The sequence below is a fragment of the Ischnura elegans genome, chromosome 3, assembly GCF_921293095.1.
Source record: "Ischnura elegans chromosome 3, ioIscEleg1.1, whole genome shotgun sequence".
Classification (NCBI taxonomy): domain Eukaryota; kingdom Metazoa; phylum Arthropoda; class Insecta; order Odonata; family Coenagrionidae; genus Ischnura; species Ischnura elegans.
The window spans coordinates 90,567,317-90,589,593 of NC_060248.1; the positions used below are offsets into that span (position 1 = coordinate 90,567,317).

Sequence of the window (22,277 nt, forward strand, 5' to 3'; positions counted from 1 at the left end):
ACCTCCCTCCTTACTAGTCTTAATAATTCAAGCCTAAAACTTGCTCATTAACCCCTCTCAAACTCTGTCTTCCTTGAATGGGACAATCGAAAACCCTTCCTTCTTACACCTAAACCTTACTCCTTCCCTCATGTGTTAGGGATCACTTACTATTCCCTTGAGGTACTATCCTGTCATTTCATTATCCTCTAAATATGCTCTGGAGACTGGATGCAAAAAATTAGATGCATAGAAGAATTTTAATCAATGTGGTATCAAAGCAATACATATTGGGTATAAATAAAAACAGAACATTGTTTACAAACTTCATTTAATATTTGTTTTGAAGATTTTTGCCAATCAAATTTTTTCTCTACTTTGTCAGAAATTCCACTAATCTGACCCTTAGGGGGTGACATCTTCACTGTGGGCACGTGGGAAAAGGATCCTAAGGGGATTACTAGGGTCTTTTACCTGCTCTGCCCTCCCAGTAGAATGAAAGATGCTACTGGAGCTGAAGGGTTAAATGCAATTTAAGCCCATCGAAAACTAATCATTTCAAATTTATTTCAGGAAACTGGCAAAAAGATCCCACCAGGAGAACCAATCGATGCCTCTCAAATTGAATGGATCAGAATGGGCACAACAGTAGCAACAAATGCCCTGTTGGAGCGAAAAGGAGAAAGAGTAGCCCTGGTGATCAATCATGGATTCAGGGACCTCTTGTACATTGGCAATCAGGCTAGGCCAAGGATATTTGATTTGGTATATACCTTCGTATTTCAAGAGTTTTTGCATAGATCTTAGTGGAAATTTTTGACATTTTTCATTGGGTGTAGTTCAGAATTGACAGTATACCTGTTGTGCATTCCATTTTAAGTATAGAGTGAACTGTCTTATGAGTAGACTTTAATTTTTGTGATATTCGAAAAATTTGCTTAAATACAATGTAAAATATGGCTTTCTTTTTTTCCCCATCTTTGGATAGAAAAAATAAATGCGAAGCTCATTCAAAATAGAGATGCATTCCATATCTAGTAATATCTGCAGGGAGAGGTATCCATTGTATTGAGGGTATGCAGTATCTCGCAATCCCATAGCGATAAATTACTCTGGGAACTTTATAAATGTATGTCTTAAAATGTCATGTTGAAAATGTTCTGAGATTTGAATTTCTCTTAGTAATTGCATGTTTTGCATTTAAGTTGTTCAAAAATCTTGTTTTATTCGTCAAATTTGGGGGGCTGCAAAACCCTCTTGATACACCTATGTACCCACATATGATGTATTATGGTCAGTATAAAATCGTATTGTCATCATTAATTCTAATTTAGATTTTAAAACTCTTATACTTAAATGTGACAGATTGTTCTATATTCCTCTTGCTTTCCATATAGTGACTATTTTCTTGGATTTCCTATGCTATAGGAAATTTCAACACCAGAAGTCCTCTATGAGGAAGTTGTTGAAGTACATGGACGAGTCATTCCAGCTGAAGGTGGCACTAGAGGAAGCAATTCCTTTGGGTCTGATAGCTGTGTCCCAGGATCAGATACATGGAAATGTATTCGGGGAAGCACAGGGGAAGAATTTCTTGTGACTGAGGAACTCAGATTGGATTTACTACGGGATGAATTGATAAAAGTGAAAGGCAAAGGAATTAACTCACTATCTGTTGTTTTGCTCCATTCTTATGCGTAAGTAGTATAGAATGTATTTTATTTGTATTTGAGTTTAATCATGAGATAATACTGTGAACACATCATAAAAGTTCTCTATCGGCTCGGCCTACATGCATAGGTGTATTTAAAGGGTCATATGTTTAATGCATACTGTACAAAAACATACTTTTGTACATAATTTGAATATTTTGTAATTGGCAATATTATTTTGTGTAGTGGTAATGTGTTAAATGTAAAAATTTTGTGAAAATGCACTTTCCATTGCTGAAATCTCGTAGACAGGTATGCATGAAGTATATTCTCGCAGATTCTCTATAGCAGTAATAATTTCCAAGATAATATATATTTTGAGTTGTGCCTGTCTTGCTTTGTTTATGCTATTAGAGTCCTGCAAAGTAGCTTCTATTCTCACCAAATTTTACTAAGCTGCCCACAAAACTGAATGTCTACACTTAAGTCCTGAATAAATTGAGTCTGGTTCTACTTGGTAGCTCACTCACTGACTCAACGGTCAGCCTCCTAGTATGAACACACTCTGCGATGTTTGGGAGTCTGCTATTGCTGCCCAAAGCGTAGCACCTGGAGTTTTTCCAGTTCCTTTTGTAATATTGCTGTTTTTTTGCATTATATAATTATTATGAGCATTGAAAATTATTTGCAGGTTGTCATATCACATATACTTGCTGTTAAATTGCTTGTAGCAAAAAATTTCACATTTCAATATTTTTCAACTCTACAATCAATTTTTATTGCACTTAAAACTATCTTCGCTACAGTGAAATTATGCATACATTCAGGCATCGTGATCTAACCAATTTACTCACTATCTCAGATTGTACAGACATTCAAACTTTAAGAGATTCTACGACATTTAGAGAACTTAACTTACACCAACGGTTGACAATCAGAACATTGCTTTGATGCAGGTCTCTACTCTATTCTCTTTTCAGCTAATCTTTTTACTCTTACATATTTCCTCTATTTTACACTAATATGTGCTCTGTGTATGTCGTCTGAGGGCTTTATTTGCTATTCTTCCTATGTACTTGTTCCTCAACAATTGTCTTCATCATATCTCATAATGGAGCTGATTAAGTAGCCATGTCTTCCTTTCAAGGTTTTCTAAAGATTTATCTACTTCTCTTCTGAAGACTTCCACATTGCACGCTCAGTGGATTCTTTTAATAATAATAATAATAATATTTATTTATCACCGTTGGCAAAATACAATGCATGGCTACGTCAAGATTTGCTTACAAAAAAGAAGCAATATAAAAGTACAAAAGACATTAGGAGATGCATTTACCATAAGTATATATATACAATAAAAATACAGAAAAGGGAAAAACCGTACAAAAATACATTTCAATATCACATGTCTTTATGAGAGTCTTCAAGGTATTCAGAGACACTGTAGTAACACTTTCTGAATAGAATATTTTTGACCCTCCATTTAAACACGGCAGGTGAAGAGAGGGATTTAATTTCCTCAGGGATGTGATTAAAAATTGTAGAGGCAGAGTGGTAGGGGCCTTTCAGGCAGAGAGAACTTGAGTATTGTTGAGTGTGTATATTATTTCTAGAGCGGGTAGAGTAATTGTGGTAAGAGGCATTAGCAGGAAATTTGTCCCGGTTGGAGTGTATGAAGCAAGCACATGTCAAAATATATAAAGAAGGGAGTGTGAGGATTTTTGCATTGGAAAAAAGAGGTTTACCTGGGGTACGTATAGAGACTTGAAACATTGCCTTGATGGCTTGCTTTTGTGCAGAAAAGGCTTTACTTGAGGCAGCTGAATTTCCCCAGAACAAAATGCCATAGGATAAGTGGGTGTGTATTTTAGCGAAATACAGCTTTTTCAAAGTATCTAGAGACACAACTGGTGCTAACATCCTGATCAAGAAGGTGCCTACAGATACTTTGCTGATTGTGGCTTGAATATGATGTGACCAATCTAGGGTCTCGGAAATGATAAGTCCAAGGAACTTAGAGGTACTTATGCTGTTTCCGTGTGGATTTTTATTATTACTTGGGAAGAGATCTACCTTATTGGATCTCTTATACAGAAATTGAAGGAAGACTGTTTTTTCTTCATTGAGCATGAGGTTATTTTTGCTGCACCATTGTTGCATTTCGTTGACAGTAATATTCCTGAGATGGATTAGGTTTTGGGGACTGTCGGCTGTGATGATAGCAGATGTATTGTCTGCATAGAGAATTAATTTACCATGAGATAGGTGGTTTGGAAGGTCATTGATGAACAATAGGAATAGGAGCGGTCCCAGGAGAGACCCTATATATCATTTTTTATCACCCTATATATCATTTATCATAATATTTATCATTCTTCTGCAATTGTACATTTTGAACACTTTCAACCTTGACTTATCTGCTGTAGTTATTCTCCCTGCCTCACCACCATGAAGAAGCATGCTTCAAATGTAAGTCCTAAAGAATTTCTTTCTTATTGCAATGCATGTACACCCAGCTGTGAGTCAATTCCTCATATGGGAGAATGTACTCTTTGCTTGGGCTATTGTACTGATTTGCATTCTTGTTGATTCTTGGATCTTGCTGTCGCTGTGGCTGGCAATCAGCCCCTTAGATAGCAGAACCTCAAGTTTTTGTTTTCTGCATTAATATCATTTTTAGCTTCTTATTTTCTAATAAAGACTAATATGTAAGTTTTCTAAGCATTGATATATTGATCTTCAGCCTATATCTTTAGCCACTGCCACCTTCTCATATTTAGTGGAATATGATTACCTAACTTAGTGAGCCAAGAGACTTTCAGTACCTACATGAGGAGTGTATGTTAGAACATTTGAAATAACTGTGATTTATATATGTATTTAGTGTCATAGTGATGTTGACTGCTGGACTGAATCATTACTGTGGACATATAATTCTTGAAACAACTTCATGTTTTTACTGATATCCTCTGATTAATAGATACCACAGATTTCTTTGTTCACATTGTGCACACATCAGTACTGACATATACCTGCGTGCGAGTGTCAATAAAGCAATGTAAAATTTTGGGAAGGATCTTTGCAGCTGCAAAAACAAAATTGAGTGCTAAGGTAGCGTGCTGAGCCAAATTCCCTCAGGGTTAGTGGTCAAGTAGAGCCATACTCAGCCCTGGGTTTCCAATTCTTGACCAGAGTGTGGGATCTTCAACCGTTTCTTTTTCAACGAAACAGCTCGGTCAATGACTCATATCCTACAGACTAATAAATTTAAGATATAAGGGCAGTTTTCAGAGCTAAGTATGCAATTTTAGTGATTGATTGCATTGATGGAAATGTTGACATGTATCTCAATGGTTGACTCAATTCATGCTCCATTTGTACATATCAGCACTGCAAATGCACTCAAAAATGTTATTATCTTCAAGATATGCTGAGCATGAATTAATGGTTGGTGAATTGGCAAAGGAGTTGGGCTTCAGCCATGTTTCTTTGTCACACAAAATCACAGCCATGGTTCGAGTAGTTCCAAGAGGTTTCACAGCTTGTGCTGATGCTTATCTTACCCCTCATGTTCAGAAGTATGTTCATGTAAGTATTTATGCGGCCTATTTAATTTATCATTATAGCACTGTATCTCCATTATCATTTCTAGTTTTAGAGTGTCGGAAGACTCAATACTGGAATTTTGTCCTCACATTTGCATGTTGACTTCCTAAAATGTGGGCCTTTGCTTCATTTCCCTTTGATGAACTATGATAGAAGTATAGTGAAATGAAGTTAGTGGTTACATATATGTAAAATCTGATGTAGCAATGTCCAAGTCTGACATTTAATGCTGTCCAAAACTGTTGCTGGGGTAGTTCAAATATATTCTGATGTGGCACAGGCCTTATAATGAAAATTTAAAGCCATTATCTGAGCATAGTTTATGTTTCCTGGAAATTACCTCATACATAATGAATCATCACCAATTGCTTCCTCATGAATTTTTATCCCTTTTTAATGGTGTTGATATAATGAAGACAATGCAGCCTTCATGTACTGCTTACCACTTAATATCAAATGATAATAAATTATTTTATTCCTTCTTCACAGAGCTTTGCTTCCGGCTTCAAGGATAATTTGAAAGGGACATCTATTCTCTTCATGCAAAGTGATGGAGGACTCACACCCATGGACCAGTAAGAATCTTTGAGCTTATCTTTTCGATAGGTCAATTCAAAAATTTTACTGACTCAGGTTGTACTGATTTTGATCCTACATATTCCTAATTAATATCCTTTATTCATAATCAAAAAATCAGCCATTAAAAACAATACGTATGTGTCATAACATGCTCTAATCTATTCACAGCAACTGTGCAAAGTTTCAGCTTCAGCAAACAAATTTTTTTTTGAGGTTTTGGCCTGCCTAATTCTTGGCCTATTTTATTGCTCTGTATGCTGTGTTAAACAGTGGAATGGAAGTATACTTGTAAGTTGCATGAGAGGCAGTCGTAGCGGGACTAGGTTCCGTGAGCATACTGTGCAATGCACCATACGGCAACATTTGGAAACGAGCAACAGAGCTCCGGCATGCGACCTAGGTGATCTCACGACATTGCTAATCACTTGTTATACATTGTAAGATTCTTGTTTATGCTCTAACTACTATAATGAGCTGCCATTGTATTTGGTAACACCCAAATAATGACGGAGATTTTTATCTGTGAGAGCTCCAAATACAAGGGTGTGCAGGGTGACACTCACTTGTTTACCTTGAATCTGCTCTTTAGTTATCAGTGGTTTTTGAAGCTTCTCTGATCTCAATAAAACATTGTCAGACCAGCTCTGAGAAGTCACTTTTTTCTGTCCCATTATGTCCCAATACTCACTTGATCAGTGAATGAAGGTGATTGGCTAGTTTGGCTGAATATATCTTCTAATAGGTATCAGTCATTTTTAAATCATTTGGAAATAATTTGAAGAAATATTTGTAAATTAGCATATCTCTTAATATGAAAATCATTTTAATTTTTCTGAAGAGATGAATTTGTGAATAGATATCCAGTCGAAGTAAACATTCTTTAAATTAGTTTAGGAGATTTTTATCTCTACGAAACTTCAGTGTACAACATTGGCCCAGAATTTTTCATTCTTTCACCAGGTCATAACGTTCCTAACTTCTTTTTCTAGATGTAACATTTTCTTCTTGTGGAAGCCTTTCTGAAGAGAATATCATTAAAATCTCCATCTGTATTACCTGAGAATTTTACCCTCTTTATAGAAAATGATAATAGTCAAATTTTGCTCTAAGTCCATATGATGTGATTCAAGCTGCTTTTAGGTTTTACCTGAGTGAGTGGCAAAGGGTTTAGAAATTATAAGCTTACTCTTTATTGAGTGATCCATCTTATCCATCTATATTTTATGGTTGGAAGAAAATTACTTTGCTTTTCTACAAAACACACACTTTATTGCCGACTAGTTTCGGTACACTGTACCATTTTCAAGACTAGTGATACACATAAGATTTTGCCGGGATTTATACTCTGTGGTCGGGTGATTGGAGGGGAAGGGGAGAGGGGAGGTAAGTGACGGGAAGGGTGAAGGTGGGAAGGGATAGGGGAAAAACCAGAGGTAGTTACAGAGAGGAGCGTGGGTTGGCGTCACAGGGATTTTTTGGGGTGTAATAGTGGAATGTCTAGGAGGGGGGAGTGGGAAGGGAAAAGGTGGTCAATAGGAATGCTATGCAATTTGCTAATGCAATTGGTTTCCTCTGGTTTTTCCCCTATCCCTTCCCACCTTCACCCTTCCCGTCACTCACCTCCCCTCTCCCCTTCCCCTCCAATCACCCGACCACAGAGTATATATCCCGGCAAAATTTTATGTGTATCACTAGTCTTGAAAATGGTACAGTGTACCGAAACTAGTCGGCAATAAAGTGTGTGTTTTGTAGAAAAGCAAAGTAATTTTCTTCCAACCATATAATGGAATTCTACACAGTAAAGGCCTCAACAATTCAGTGCATCTATGTTTTTCTTACAGCTTCAATGGCTCACGTGCAGTTCTATCTGGACCTGCTGGTGGGGTTGTAGGTTATGCTATCACTACCACAGATTTTATGAGTAACAGTGATGGAAAGCCTCCTCCAGTAATTGGATTTGATATGGGAGGGACATCTACTGATGTCAGTAGGTTTGCTGGAGAATACGAGCACGTGTTTGAATCCACCACAGCTGGAGTTACAATTCAGGCTCCTCAGGTGAGTGCCAGAGGAGCAGTGAGAATTTAGCACCCCGATATATCTGCCTTGTTCTTTATTAACTTTTCAGTGATAACAATGATGATTTTTGGACAGATAATGAGAGAATTAGATTAATCAAAAAAAGCAAAATGCTAAAACTTGATTTTTTTTATCTCAGGCAGTCCAGATTCATTTGTGTTTTATTTTGTATGTACATATAAACTATGCAGTGATGAATGGAATATGCACCAGAATCCATAATATCATTTTCTTTCCAGATGCCATGTAGTGGCAAATTATGCTTTGCCATTAGATATTTCTGGAAAGCCTAAGTGTGGTATGCATGTAAGTGTAGAATAAATAAAGCTACGTACAATAATCTCAGTCACAAGCTGTTTATGTTAGGTTAAAAAAATACTTTGCCATAGCATCAGAATGCTAAAAAGGCCCCTCCTGCTAAATTTTCCATCTATTTGAACATTTTGTTGATGCTTTAGGATGCATTTTCTTTGGTTTTGATGAAATGGATATTTGTTTACCCAGTAACGCAATAAGGAATCTCAATAAAATACATGCAAGCTATTATGTATATATATTGCGTAAGCTTTTTGTCTCCTCTAATGTTTGTTATAAGTTTTATACAATAATTTATTTAGTGTCAACAATGCTTATGATTATTACTTAAAATACATTTTTGAAAAAAAAATATTCAACCATCTGAAAATGCGTTACTAAATGAATGCATCCAACTGGAAAAAATTGCTGGTGAGGAGATTCTAATGAGGCCATAATCAGATGAAGGGGATCAAAACCTCCCTTAACCTTTTCATGACGGGGACACATTTTTGAAAATGCTACTTCCCTCACAAATGCCATTAAATACTTTTTGCATTGCCAGTATAGAGCTTTCATTATACTAGGATTCTGTCAGGTACCTGTTTCCCTAACTTGGGTTTGGGCTGAGGGGGGGTGTCGAACCTTTTTCTACGGCACTGGGCTGAGATAATCTTCTCCTTTTCCTGTTTTGGGACACCTGAACAGCATGCCATCGAGGTCAACTATTGGTTTATTCAATGGTTTTACAAAAAAAATTGTTGCGGTGGCAAGGATATTAATTTTATCAGAATTGAATTATTTAAGTTTTTGCAGTGCCTTTACAGTTTTTAAACAAAATTCTACCTTTAATATTAAGCTCTCTAGCAAAAACATCATTTCAATGATTAAACAAATAATTGTGTTGTTCTTTGCGGTACGCATAAATTATTGTTGAACCTAAAAACTCTCAAACCAAATAAAACCATGAAAAAAATCACTCATCACCAATTGGCAATTAGCAATAATTTGTTTGAAGATTACTTTACCCATGAACTACGTAAATATAACGGTAGAGCTCTGTTTAATATTTGTAGTTGTGGAACTAAACATAAGAAATGCACTTATAATGCTCAATTTGCCATTCACACAATATGTTCTATGTTATTTATTCCTCTTCACCAACCAGTAACTGACTGTAGACTCCCGCAGATTGAGAAAGTGTACTAAGGCATCCAGAAAAGAAGTCATTTATAGTCCTCTTAGATCTGCTTTGGGCTTGCTTAGTGGCAACACCTTTTAGACCCATCATTCGTTCGTTTGAGCAGGAAAATTGATGCCATTTTAAAAATTTCGTTTGTCCGATTACGTAGAAAAATTTACGCCTCATTAACGTGTTGATCATTGAAAAATGATTAAAGGTATGGGAGGTGCAGGGAAATGACTCCTCCTCAATCGAGATGAATCAATTAAAATTTTTTTTCAAAGGTCTTTCTCTTTTCTTCTTAAGAGGAAAGTAAATATATAATTATTTTTAAAACATCGCAGCTTGACATCAACACCGTGGCTGCTGGTGGAGGATCAATTCTCACCTTTCGCTCGGGGCTTTTTGCTGTCGGGCCTGAGTCTAGCGGAGCTGATCCTGGGCCTTCATGCTACAGGAAAGGTGGACCTGCATCAGTGACAGATGCTAATCTAGTTTTGGGACGTCTATTACCTGAGTTCTTCCCCTGCATATTCGGTCCGGGAGAAAACGAGCCTCTGGATATGTCTGCAAGTAGAGAAGCAATTGGAAAAATCAGAGATGAGGTAACTCTTCATCACTATGTATCAGTCAACGCAAGTGATTGCATTTTGAAGTTTGATGGGAAGCTTTGCTTTATAGTTACTTATGCTTTAACTTACTCCTTTCTTTAGCCCTACTATTACCAAGGCCTTTTTAGAAAAAAGTGTGTATATACATACTTCCATTATCCACCTTCACGTTCAGTATTTTTATTCAGTTTCATAATCACTGAGTAAACATTATCAATAAGCAAGAAGCATACCATAAATCATGGGTTAGAGTTTCAAATTTGTTAGCATAGGCCACAAAAAATTGGTGGTCAATCTTGAGTGAAGCATGAAGAACTAGCTATGGTATCTTCTTTCACCAAATGTGCTAAAAGGTGACACCCTAATACTCTATACCCTAGAGGGTGCTGATTGTAAAATGTTGCTTTACAAAAGGATACATTCTGAATTATAATTTTGGTTTTACTTCATTGTATTAACACTAAAATAGAGTAAAACTCTTTAGAAGGCTGTGATGTGGTTGTTAATCTTTTCAGGTGAACAGTTTCATCAAGTCCCAGGGTGGTGGTGAGCAGAAGACAATGAGCATTGAGGAAGTTGCAATGGGTTTCATTCGTGTTGCCAATGAAGCCATGTGCCGACCAATTCGTGCACTCACTCAGGTATGAAAACCTTAATTTGCAAATCAGTGTGACATTATTTTGGGCTATTTTATTTACCTGATTTTAATTTAAATGGGCATGTTTTATTCAAGCATGGTACAAGTCTCTAGAGAATAATATTAGGAAAATGTTATTGGTTGGGAAATTGGCTCAATATTAATTGGTAACAAATTCTCATGTGGTATGGCTTTGAAGTAGTATTTCTCCTTGGGAAAGAGATGGTATGAGTACTCATGCTTTTAGCATTTCATATCTTCTTCAAATTGCCACTTATATAATGGAGTGTGCCCAATTATACCATTAATGGTACATTATTGGATGCATTCAGTCGCTGTGCCGTGACATTCAGGCTGAATACGTATGTGCTTTCAGTGAGAGCAATCAGTCATTTTTCTTTGTGAAAGACGCCTTGCTATGTACTGCCCAGTGGTCTTGGAGTAATACAAGAATGACTCTCTCCTTGCCTAGAATCATTCATGTTCTTACTTTCCCACAAATCTTACCAATCCTGTGCCCATGATTTTGCAGCAGCATGATGAAACACATCATGAATTTTTGGTTGGTTGAATTTTAGGAAAATAAATATGTAGTAGGTTTTTTAAATTAATATGGATACCCTGTGTTTTCAACATGTTAGGGTTGACACCATGCAGTGGCGCTGACTCCATGGGGCCTGAGGGGGCCCGAGCCCCCTCAAAAATTCGTTATGGGTGAGGAAAAAATGTGTCAGGCTTGTCGATTTTTCCTGGAGTGTCCAGATATCGAGATTAGAGTTATCAGGGTTCTAATGTTGATCATATGACTCTCCTAAAATGCTTAAAAAACTTAAAACTCACTACTTGTAAAATATCCCGGGGCAAGATCCCCGGTTTGGGCCCCCCCAATATTTTTTGTAAGTCGGCATCCCTGACACCATGTATAAATTTTATGCACTTTCCTCACACATTTTAGAGTGTCATGATGAGTGATTGTTGAACTATGGATGTAAATGAAAACTGAGTTATGAGCATAATAAATCATTTTTCCTTAAGGCTAAAGGTTATGACACCTCCCATCACATATTAGCTGTATTTGGTGGTGCAGGAGGTCAGCATGCTTGTGCCATTGCAAGATCTTTAGGAATGTCTACCGTTTTTGTGCATCGTTATGCTGGCATACTGTCAGCTTATGGAATGGCCCTTGCAGATGTTGTTCATGAAACTCAAGAACCTTGTGCTAAAGTGTATAGCAGTGGTATGTACTTATTGAATATATTCTTAATATGACACTGCCACCCATGCTTACACCATTATGAGTGGCTGGATTGAATATTAGATTTTCAAAGTTATAAATTTAATGTCAAGCTGAGCTGCTGATAGACACAAATGGAACTGAACTCCTCTTTTTGTTGACCTTTTACATTTTTTCTGGTCACATAACTTTTATAGCAAGATAAAAAAATAGAAGAACATAATAAATCAAAATAAAAATTGCAGAAGTTAATAATATACTAAACGTTATCAGCAAAAAACATTATTTATGACACTGAACACATTCCAAATTAAATCTCTCATTAATACTGAGTTTGTGGCATCCTTGGATTACAAAGGCTAACAATTGTCTCATTTTCTAAGGCACTGTAAAAATTAAGCCATGTATATTGAATTGCTTTATTACTATCTCCAGGCTCATTTCCTTATTTGGAGAAACACCTTGATGACCTCACTCAAGAGTGCCAAAAGGAATTAATCAGTCAAGGATTTAGCAAATCTGAAATAGTTACGGAACCATATCTTCACATGAGGTATGAGGGCACAGACTGTGCATTGATGTGCTCTCCTGTCAGCATTGAGGGAAACCAAAAGTCATGTGGAAAGTATGGCAATTTTGAAGAAACATTTCTGAGTAGGTGAGTATGGATAAATATTATCCTATGCATCAATCGGTAGCAGATTATCTTTACAGCCTATCTATCCCATCTAAGTATCCTATAATATCAGTTTGTTGTCGTAATAAGTATTAATACCTACTACTCCGGATATACTCAGTGGTAGATCTATGGAGGGGGAGGGGGGGGTTAAGGGGGCTTGTCCCCTTGCCCTTATCCTGAAACTGCTGCTGGATATACTTATGTAAAAGATTAATGACTGATTTAGTATGAAGAGTTTGTGTATGGGAAAATTATTTCTGTTTACTACTCTAACTTTTACATGTAATACTAGTTTGTTAGTTTGTCTATTAGAGGTCATAATAATCAGAAATAATATTATTGTGATGGCTTATATTTGCAGTTATAGTAAATTGTGTAATTATAGTAAAACCTCTATGTAGTGAACCGCTTTACATCATAAACTTCCATACTTCATACCACCTCTACTGTCCCGTCAGATTTACATGTAAATTTATAGGCAAACCTCTTTGTAGTGAACCTCTTTATCTCGTAAAACTTCCACTTATCATACCAAGGAGATACCCCCGAGACGGCCTAACTACCTCCGCAAATCGTACCAAGACAACTAGATACCATTAATGCAGCCGCGATTACGTGCATGGAATGGCATTTTCAGCGATAAATGTTTCAGTCATATTTTTTTTCTTATACACCTTTAATATGCTGTAATTTTCACGTTAATCATTAGTTGTGGCCATGTTGTTCCATATGAGAGCATATCTAACAGTAAATAAGGAAAATGGTGTCCAACTATCCTAATCTTTTAAAGTGACTGTTGTATTAAGAGAGATCACATCGTTTTCTCTTGAATCATAGTAAAAATCATGTGATAGTGCTCGCTTTCTGTAATTATTATATAGATAATAAATATATGTTCACTATTGCATGCATGTTTGTTTAAACACATAAATATAATGGTTTAATAGACAGAAGTGCCTTTCATTTCCAAAGGAAGTGACCAAATGGTTCCTATCACTGAAACCTCTCTAAAGTGAACCTCCATACATCAAAATGCCCAAATTTTTGTCTCCACCATTACGATATAAAGAGGTTTTACTGTACTTTCAAGGGGCTTACTTAAGTGAGTGCATACCTATATTGGTAAAAGTTATTTCTACAGAAAATTATTTTTGTTTACTAGGTACTTTAACTTTTATGTGTAGTCCTGGTTTGTCATTATCTTAGTTGAGCATTTATAAATTTATGAGAATGCTGTTACTCTCAGAGCATGGGCGTAATAAATAAATTGTATGCCTCAGATGATGTAAGTGGACTACATAACACTTAATATTGCAGGTATAAAAGAGAATTTGGCTTCACTATTCCTGACCGTCCCATTATTGTTGATGATGTACGTGTGCGAGGAGTTGGAAAGTCATCTATTTGCAAGGCTAACATTATTAAGCCTGGTGATGGTCCTCCTCCAGTTGAAATGGTAATCTTCATTAAGTTATTTCCTTAGTTCCATATTCTTCCTTTGTGTTTTATATGCACATTTTACTACCAAGGCATGCAGCATACCAAATGCCTGGGTTTGGTGTGTTACTAATGCATAGGCTTCCTATCCCTGGAGCCTGGGTTCAAATCCTGGTGGCCACTGAGTTTTTTTTTTCTGTGGCCTATTCCCTGCTTGAGTGCTGTGTGGAGGGCATTTCCCAACTTGGTGGAAAGCATAAGCTTGAAAAGCACCTAATAGCAGTGATTGGTCATTTAGCTTGTATCAGATAATACATAATTATAACATTTATTATTACATACATGAATACACATTTACAGCATGGAAGATACAAATGTCATGGAAGTGTTTGTAGCTTGAATGCAGTATGTACTGTTTGTTTTTGTTTGGAGATGAAGGACCAAAAATTGCTGTCATTATATCAAATACATATATATTTATAATTGGTAATGGTCCACGAGATATTTTATGAAATATGCATTTCTGGTTATGAAAAGGAATAGAAATTTTAGTCTGCTGATAGAGGAATACGGGAAAAATGAGAAAGTGAAGACATGAAAGAACAAATGGAAGAATTATACAATGGAAACAGTCTTAAGAATGAAAGCTATCACAAACAAAGGGGAAATGGAGATATTCTGGGTTGTGCTTTGTCACCTGTACTTTTCAATGTTAACATCAAGAAAGCCATTAATATAACCAAATAAAAGAAGTCAGGACCAAATATCCGTAGAGAAAATAATATATAGCATGCTACAATTTGCCAATCACATACCTGTCATAGATGAGTAAAAGAAGGATTTGAAGAAGATTATAATTAATGTGAGTAGAATAATGGTTAGATGTCATCAGAAAATAAGCAAAAAGAAAACTTAGATATGAGTATTCAGTAGAAGAGAAGAAGTGAAGACAAACAATAAAATAGGGAAACACAAACCGGAAGAATAGAATGAATTCTGTAATTTGGGAAGCTGAATGACTAACGACGGAAGAAGCTAGAAAGAAATTATAAGTAAAATAGCCGTGCCTAAAAAAAAGAATTCTTTCAAAAGAAAAATTTACCTTCAGTGGGATATTTAAGAGCAGAAGTAAGGAAACAATTTATCGGAACTTACATTTGGAGTATGCTTCTCGTTGAAAGTAAGCCATGGGCAATGACAGCGGTGAAGAAATCAAAGATGGAGGCTTTTAAGATGTGGTGCTGCAGAAGACTGATGAAGATCAAAGGGATCGACTGAATTTTTTGTTAACCTTTTCCCTACTGTACACGTATATATATGTGTGGACGTTTCCTGACCTGGGAGACGACGGGCGTATATGTACGTGTGAGATTTTCCCGGCCAGGAGAACGGAAGCCGTATATATACGTTTTCTAGCTCTCCCCTTTTAGGACGGTCGTGGGTTTACGTCGTCTTTGTCTCGGGACCCAACGCTTCAGGGTTTAGGATTAACCCTCGGAATCCGGGAGCAGGTACCCGGACCCCTTCGTCTTTTATAACCCCTCTCAGAGGTAAGGGACAGCGGTCATACAATTGTTTATACAGTCAATTTTCGAAATAAATATTTGTTCATTTCTCAAGAAATATAAACTAAGAATTGAATTGTTTGCCTTTTGAGCAGCGTTTACAATTTTTAAACGAAATTCTACGATAAATATTAACTTAATACAGTAAAGTTATCACTCGCAGAATGAGAACATTAAACGTCTGAACCCAAGAACGACTGAGACAGAAGTGAAGGGAAACTTTATAATCAAAAAGAATTGTGGGTAGGTGAACGAGAATGAACTTTACCCATTCTGAGAAATACGTTTCTATACTGATGAGTGGAATTCCAGAGAAGGTCTTCATGAGTTATTTCAGCCCATGGTGGAGCGTATTTTCCAAACAAAATGAGGGATTTAAAAAATTCTGAGAAAAACATAATTATACTGATGGATGCAATTCCAGAGAAGCGCCACAGGTGTTCTGAATGCCCGTGTGGAGCGTACTTTCCAAGGGATACCAAGGTTGCCCTGTGACAGACAAAGAGCTTTTCTTGTGAGGATTTTTTTTACCTCGAGTAATGCATTTCGGAGAAATAGTTAATGAGATTTTTGGAAGGGTTTGAATTCGATAAGAAAAATTTTAGGAGCATATATTTGGCATTGAAATGATTGATGCATTAAATCCGTTACAATTGACCTTAGAACTTCGTTTAAAATTTGACAATGCTCAGAAAAAAATGAGGAATTCAATTCAAAGTCTGCAATTTACGTGCAAGCACTAATTATCAATTTGCTAAATACATATAAGCAATCCATAAGTTGACCGCGAACCAATGCCGCAGGTATGGTCGTAAACCCGGAAAGGAGGGAGCACATCAACCCTCGGAGTCCGAGATAATGCGGAGTCCCCGCTGCAAGGGGGCAAAAAAGGTTGGAGCTCAGAGGGTGTAATAATCCGCTAGACCCTTCTTAACAAATGCCCTCCAAAAATGCTCCGTACCACGAGAAAGAAGAGTCTCTTGGGGCTCAGTACAGCAGTCATGCTAAGACGAAAACTCCGCCGTCTCGAAAGGGTTAAAACTTTTGTAGGTACTCGTCATGTTAAATTAAAACTTTTGGGGCCACTCAAACATAGCCCAAAAGTTTTTATTTAACATGGGATCAACTGAGTAAGTAATAAGGCAGCCCTAAGAAGAGTAGGAGAGAATACAGTCTAGTGAACACCTTGATAAGAAGACAAAACAACCTAATGAGTCACACCTGAGTATGTGATAGTTTGATGAAGACAATTATCAGAGGGACCAATAAGTGGCAAAAAAGGAAAAGGTAGACTTAAAATAAAATATGTATTTGTAATAAGCAAAGAAAGAGGTGAAAGAGAGAAATATGTAGATGTGAAGAAAATAATCTGCTGAAGTATTCAGTGGGGAGCTGCGTCAAACCAATTTTAGAATTGATACTTGTTCTCCAGGTTAATTCCGCATCGACTCATTTTTGGCAGACTACAGTTTCGGGTGCGTTCCAGCTCCCGTCTTCGGGTCCAAATGAGTCGACGCGGAACTAACCCAGAAAACAAGTACAGTAAAACCTCTATTTAGTGAAGCTCTTTACATCATAAACCTCCTTACTTCATACCACCCCTACGGTCCCGTCAGATTTACATGTAAATTTATAGGCAAACCTCTTTGTAGGTAACCTCTTTATATCGTAAAACCTCCTCTTATCATACCAAGAAGATACCCCAGAGACAGCCTAACTACCCCCGCAAATTGTACCGAGACAACTAGAGACCATTAATGTAGCCTCGATTACATATTTAATAATAATAATAATAATAATGGAATGACATTTTCAGCAATATGTGTTTCACTCTTATTTTTTTCTCTTATACAACTTTAATATGCTGTAATTTTCATGTTAATCATTAGTTGTGGCCATTTTTTCCATATGAGAGCATACCTAACAGTAAATATGAAAAAAAGGTATCCCAATCATTTTAAATGACTGTTGAATTAAAAGAGATGTTCGTTTGAACACATTAATATAATGGTTTTAAATACAGTAGTGCCTTTTATTTCCGAAGGATAATAAAAAATGATGCCTATCACTGAAACCTCTCTATAGTGAACCTCCATGCATCAAATTGCCCAAATTTTGGTCCCATCCATTACGATGTAAAGAGGTTTTACTGTATCAATTTAATCACTGTGGAAGCCTCTGTAACAATTTTAGAATTGTTGACCATGATGATGATGAAAGCAATTCACTCTAATAGGATGATCTTACTTAATCATTGTAATACGTATATAACTTTCAAAGTGTTTCCCTAATAATCATCCCAGTTAAATCATGCACTACCTATATTTTTATTTGACTTTATGGATTACTGCTTATCATTTTTATTTTGGATCTTTCAGGTAACACAGGTTTATTTTGAGCAGTCAAATGCCCATATGGATACACCTGTGTATCTCCTGAATAAGCTGGGTGCAGGGCATAAACTTACAGGACCTTCCATCATTATGGATGGTCTATCCACTGTCCTTGTGGAACCTGGCTGTGAGGGCGAAGTCACCCATTCTGGTGATATGAAGATTACAATTGGGGGTGCTATTTCTCCATTGTCTATCCATAAAACTGGTCTTGATTCAATTCAACTCAGCATATTCTCACACAGATTCATGAGCATTGCTGAACAAATGGGAAGGTGAGTCCTTATCTATCATCATGTCTTAAAAATTGTAGCATCACTTCAATGGGTAATTCACCTGTGCTCATGAACAGTTATTAAATGACTGACAGGTATACCACTGACCATCCCTTGTTTTCCTCTCCTTTTTTAAGAATCCTGCAGCGTACTTCAATCTCAACAAACATTAAAGAAAGACTCGATTTCTCATGTGCCTTATTTGGACCAGATGGTGGACTTGTTTCAAATGCTCCTCACATCCCTGTTCATCTTGGAGCTATGCAGGAGACAGTCCAATACCAGGTGATGTATTTTGTATTTTATCACGCATGTGGTATCAGCATGTGAGAATATTATAGCAATGCATATAGTTTAACCAAAATCATTATTCTTATTTTCCTTTCTTTTTTATTGCCAAGTGAGATCAATATGATTGTGACCTCTCTTAAGGTAAATCAAAATACCTACATTTTTCTTGATATGCTTACGGTTTCTAAGTACAATTGAGGACCTCAAATCTGGAATCCAGAAATCCAGAAAACCAGAAATCAGGAACTTTAGAAAATTCCTCTGCGTAGTGTTTTGACTTGCCACCTCATGGCACCACTCTCGGAGCCTTGTTCTGGGACGAGTAGGAAGTAAGCACATGCTATGAACATTTGCTAACAGCCTAGGCTGGGACACGAAGGGATCTCATACATCAAGCACAAGAGCCTGAATGTATTATAAATTAATTAATTGACAAAATATAGAAGCATTTGCACAGATTTACTGTCTGCCCAAGGAAGGTATCGATAGGTATCGCAACGTCTGCTCGCAAATGCTATCAACAAAATCTATTGAGCATGAAGAAAAAGATGTATTTATTGCTCGTTCTCATCCAGTATGAAGGCCGTTTTACACGGTACACGGAATTGCGCAGGTTAGAGCTGCATTAATTTCTAAAATGGCGTGGAATTGCACGAATGCATGAACGAAATTAGAACAGGGGCTATTTTGCCGTCTCGCATCCACGCATTCTCGCTTGTGTTCTAGCAATTCACCGCTTTACACAACGTAATTTTGATTGTGCCTTCACACGTACGTCAGACTGGGCAATTCCGTGTACCGTGTAAAACGGCCTTTAAGCATGTATATTTTATGCTATGGAAGCTACAGTCGTGATTTGATGAGTTATTCGGCGAGTTTTTTGCCTCCTTCAATGTGGTGTACTTGAAACTAAGGTGACGAATGTTCTTCTAGGGGTTGTTCGACAAACTTTCATGTGTAATTTCTGAGTTATGGTTTTTTTGCATGATGAAGACCAGAAATCCAGAAAAACTAGAAATCCATAAACCCTTTGGTCCCAAGCATTCAGGATTTGAGGTCCTCAACTGTATATACCTAGTTGCTTTATTAGAAAAATGCAAAATCCCTGGAATTGGGAAGGGTGTCATTCATTTATATCTATGTGTAATCTGCTTCTATGGAGTATATATGTACATATTTAGCAGCACAGCCATAGCTAGGTGGGTCCCCTAGAAATGCTTGATGAATGGAAATTGTGGTGGTCACCTTCATTCAGTACTGGCAACCCGTTTCAATTTAATGCAAAAATGTTATCAGAAATCAGGCTTATTTTTTGCCAAATTTAGTTCTGAGAAGGTTTAATAAAAAAAATTGCGAGTGAGAAACATACCTACTTGATGTGGAGGTACCCCCAGAGGGTCGGTGTTCCAATGCCCCCCTACCTAATTCCCTGGCTATGCCCATGGTTACTTGTAGTGTATTAACTGATATGCTTATGTATGTATTTGTATAGCTATCCTCCAATTCTAGAACCCATTAATGTACTTAGTACATTGATTTAAATTCTGGGTTTTATACACTCAGCGTCATCACATTTCTTTATGAATGAGAGTGTTTGCAAACCTTGAGTTAAACTGCAAACTGATATCCCTTTTATTCCATCGCAGATGAAAGTCTTGGGAGAAGACATCCATAAGGGTGATGTAATATTGGCCAACCATCCCTGTGCTGGTGGCTCTCATTTGCCTGATTTGACTGTCATCACACCGGTATTTTACAAGTAAGTAAATATGAGAGTTTCCTCATAGTACTTGTGGAGTCAACATTTAATCTGATATGCCATGATATGGTATTTATCTTTAAGCTATGCCATAGCATTAATTAAGCAGCTAAAAATATAAAAAGTAATATGTATGAGAATACAAATCAGTACATAAATAAATAACTATGGCCATAAAATTCTGAATTTTCTTGCAGGGGTGAGGAACGCCCAGTTTTCTTTGTTGCTAGTCGTGGCCATCATGCCGATATTGGTGGTTCAACCCCTGGTTCTATGCCACCTCACTCACATTCCCTTCTGGAGGAAGGCGCTGCCTTCAAGAGCTTCAAGATTGTGGAGAGAGGGGCATTCAGAGAGAAAGAACTAATTGAAGCTCTAACAACAGTACCTCAAGGTGCCCCCCAAGGCTGTTCAGGAACTAGAAACCTTCATGACAATCTCTCTGATTTGAGAGCACAGATTGCCGCTAACCAAAAGGTGGGTGCTTGCATGGACATACCCAGCAAGGGGCAGAAGAGGGCAGCTGCCCCCCCCCCCCCCCCAGAAACAAAAATTGCATAAGTCTTTAAGGAAAATCGGGACTAGATTGAAACGAGTGTTTTCAACAAATTTTCTTTAAACCCACAAAAAATGATATTAGTATAAGACATGTAACTAAAATAATTTTTTTCCATCATATAATTCAAAAAATAATGAAGTGCTGTTATAGTTTTCTTAAAATGTTAGTTTCATTCACCTTTTCAATGCTTAAATGTTACAACGTGAACAACCATGGCTCTCCCCCACCCCCCTAGTTTTGATCTTGGGTATGCCCTTGGGTGCTTGTGTGCCTTATCCTGTCCTAAATATTTTTGAGTGTAAATGTAAAATTTTTCATATCATATGTATCTGTAAGTAGTAGTTATCATATCTGTAACCTTTAAATTCATATCTGTAAGAGAATGTGTGAGATAAATTTGATGCCATAAATAAAAGTTTATTTATTCATAAATACCATTGACAATAGCATGTCAAGATCTCAACTATTTTTATGGATATTTGGTGTGTGGTTCATAGCCATTTGGTGACCTAGTTATGTAGAAGGTGATTGGAAAGCATTTGTATCAGTCTTCTCAGCAATCACTTTCTAGCAATCTGTTTCCTTTTGCATCTACTGCTAAATATAATTAGCTTGCCTCATATGACATTTCTAAAAAAAAGTGTATGGTTTCCTTTCAAGGGTATATATTTGGTTTGTGAGCTGATTGATGTATATGGGCTTGATGTGGTTCAAGCTTACATGAAGTTCATTCAAGAGAATGCCGAGTTAGCTGTGAGGGACATGCTAAAAGAAATTGCACGGAGAAAGAAGAAGGAAAGAGGAGTAGATGACAAGGGCTTGTGCCTTCTGGAGGCAAATGATTTTCTTGATGACGGCTCTCCAATCAAACTTAACGTTTCCCTCAATTCAGAGGAAGGATCAGCTACATTTGATTTCAGGTTGGTGATATCTCTGAACCCAATATTTTTATCTCTGGATCACAAGACTAATAAAATAATTAGAGAAGTAATTTTATCCTCCAGAAAAATAAACAAACCTGAAACCCTCCTTAGTAAAAATAGTTGATAGCCACTGCAAAACTTTTCTTCTCCCATCCTACCATTATTCGTTGAATTATGCATAGTGCATTTTCATTTTTGATGATTGTGACTTGATTTTATTACAGTGGAACTGGTTTTGAGGTGTGGGGAAACTGTAATGCACCTAAAGCCATAACACTCTCTGCAATTATTTACTGCTTAAGGTGTATGGTTGGCCATGACGTTCCTCTGAATCAGGTATGGACAAATGTGGCAACTGTGAATGAAAATTCCCGAGTAGGATCTCTACTCTGTAAATTGTAGAATTGAAGGACTTTTAGATTTTTGTTCTCATGATATTCAATAACTGCATGTGTCCCTTGGGAAAAAGTAGGTAACACTGATTAAAATTAGAATGGTTTAACTTTGTAGGCAATTGGGATTATTTAGTTTATTATTTACTC

General features: G+C 36.9%; 1 protein-coding gene across 1 annotated transcript in view; it reads left to right on the forward strand.

Annotated features, from left to right (window-relative positions):
- Positions 1 to 22,277, forward strand: part of LOC124156136 (5-oxoprolinase) — a 175,593-nt gene that overhangs the window by 10,711 nt on the left and 142,605 nt on the right. Inside the window, exons 2-17 of the mRNA XM_046530479.1 lie at positions 553 to 744; positions 1,408 to 1,676; positions 5,057 to 5,219; positions 5,727 to 5,812; positions 7,658 to 7,874; positions 9,717 to 9,977; positions 10,499 to 10,624; positions 11,656 to 11,857; positions 12,290 to 12,512; positions 13,851 to 13,989; positions 17,914 to 18,203; positions 18,341 to 18,488; positions 20,141 to 20,253; positions 20,451 to 20,730; positions 21,473 to 21,732; positions 21,960 to 22,071. Of these exons, the coding sequence (XP_046386435.1) occupies positions 553 to 744; positions 1,408 to 1,676; positions 5,057 to 5,219; positions 5,727 to 5,812; positions 7,658 to 7,874; positions 9,717 to 9,977; positions 10,499 to 10,624; positions 11,656 to 11,857; positions 12,290 to 12,512; positions 13,851 to 13,989; positions 17,914 to 18,203; positions 18,341 to 18,488; positions 20,141 to 20,253; positions 20,451 to 20,730; positions 21,473 to 21,732; positions 21,960 to 22,071 (3,081 nt within the window). The remainder of the gene's footprint in view (positions 1 to 552; positions 745 to 1,407; positions 1,677 to 5,056; positions 5,220 to 5,726; positions 5,813 to 7,657; positions 7,875 to 9,716; positions 9,978 to 10,498; positions 10,625 to 11,655; positions 11,858 to 12,289; positions 12,513 to 13,850; positions 13,990 to 17,913; positions 18,204 to 18,340; positions 18,489 to 20,140; positions 20,254 to 20,450; positions 20,731 to 21,472; positions 21,733 to 21,959; positions 22,072 to 22,277) is intronic.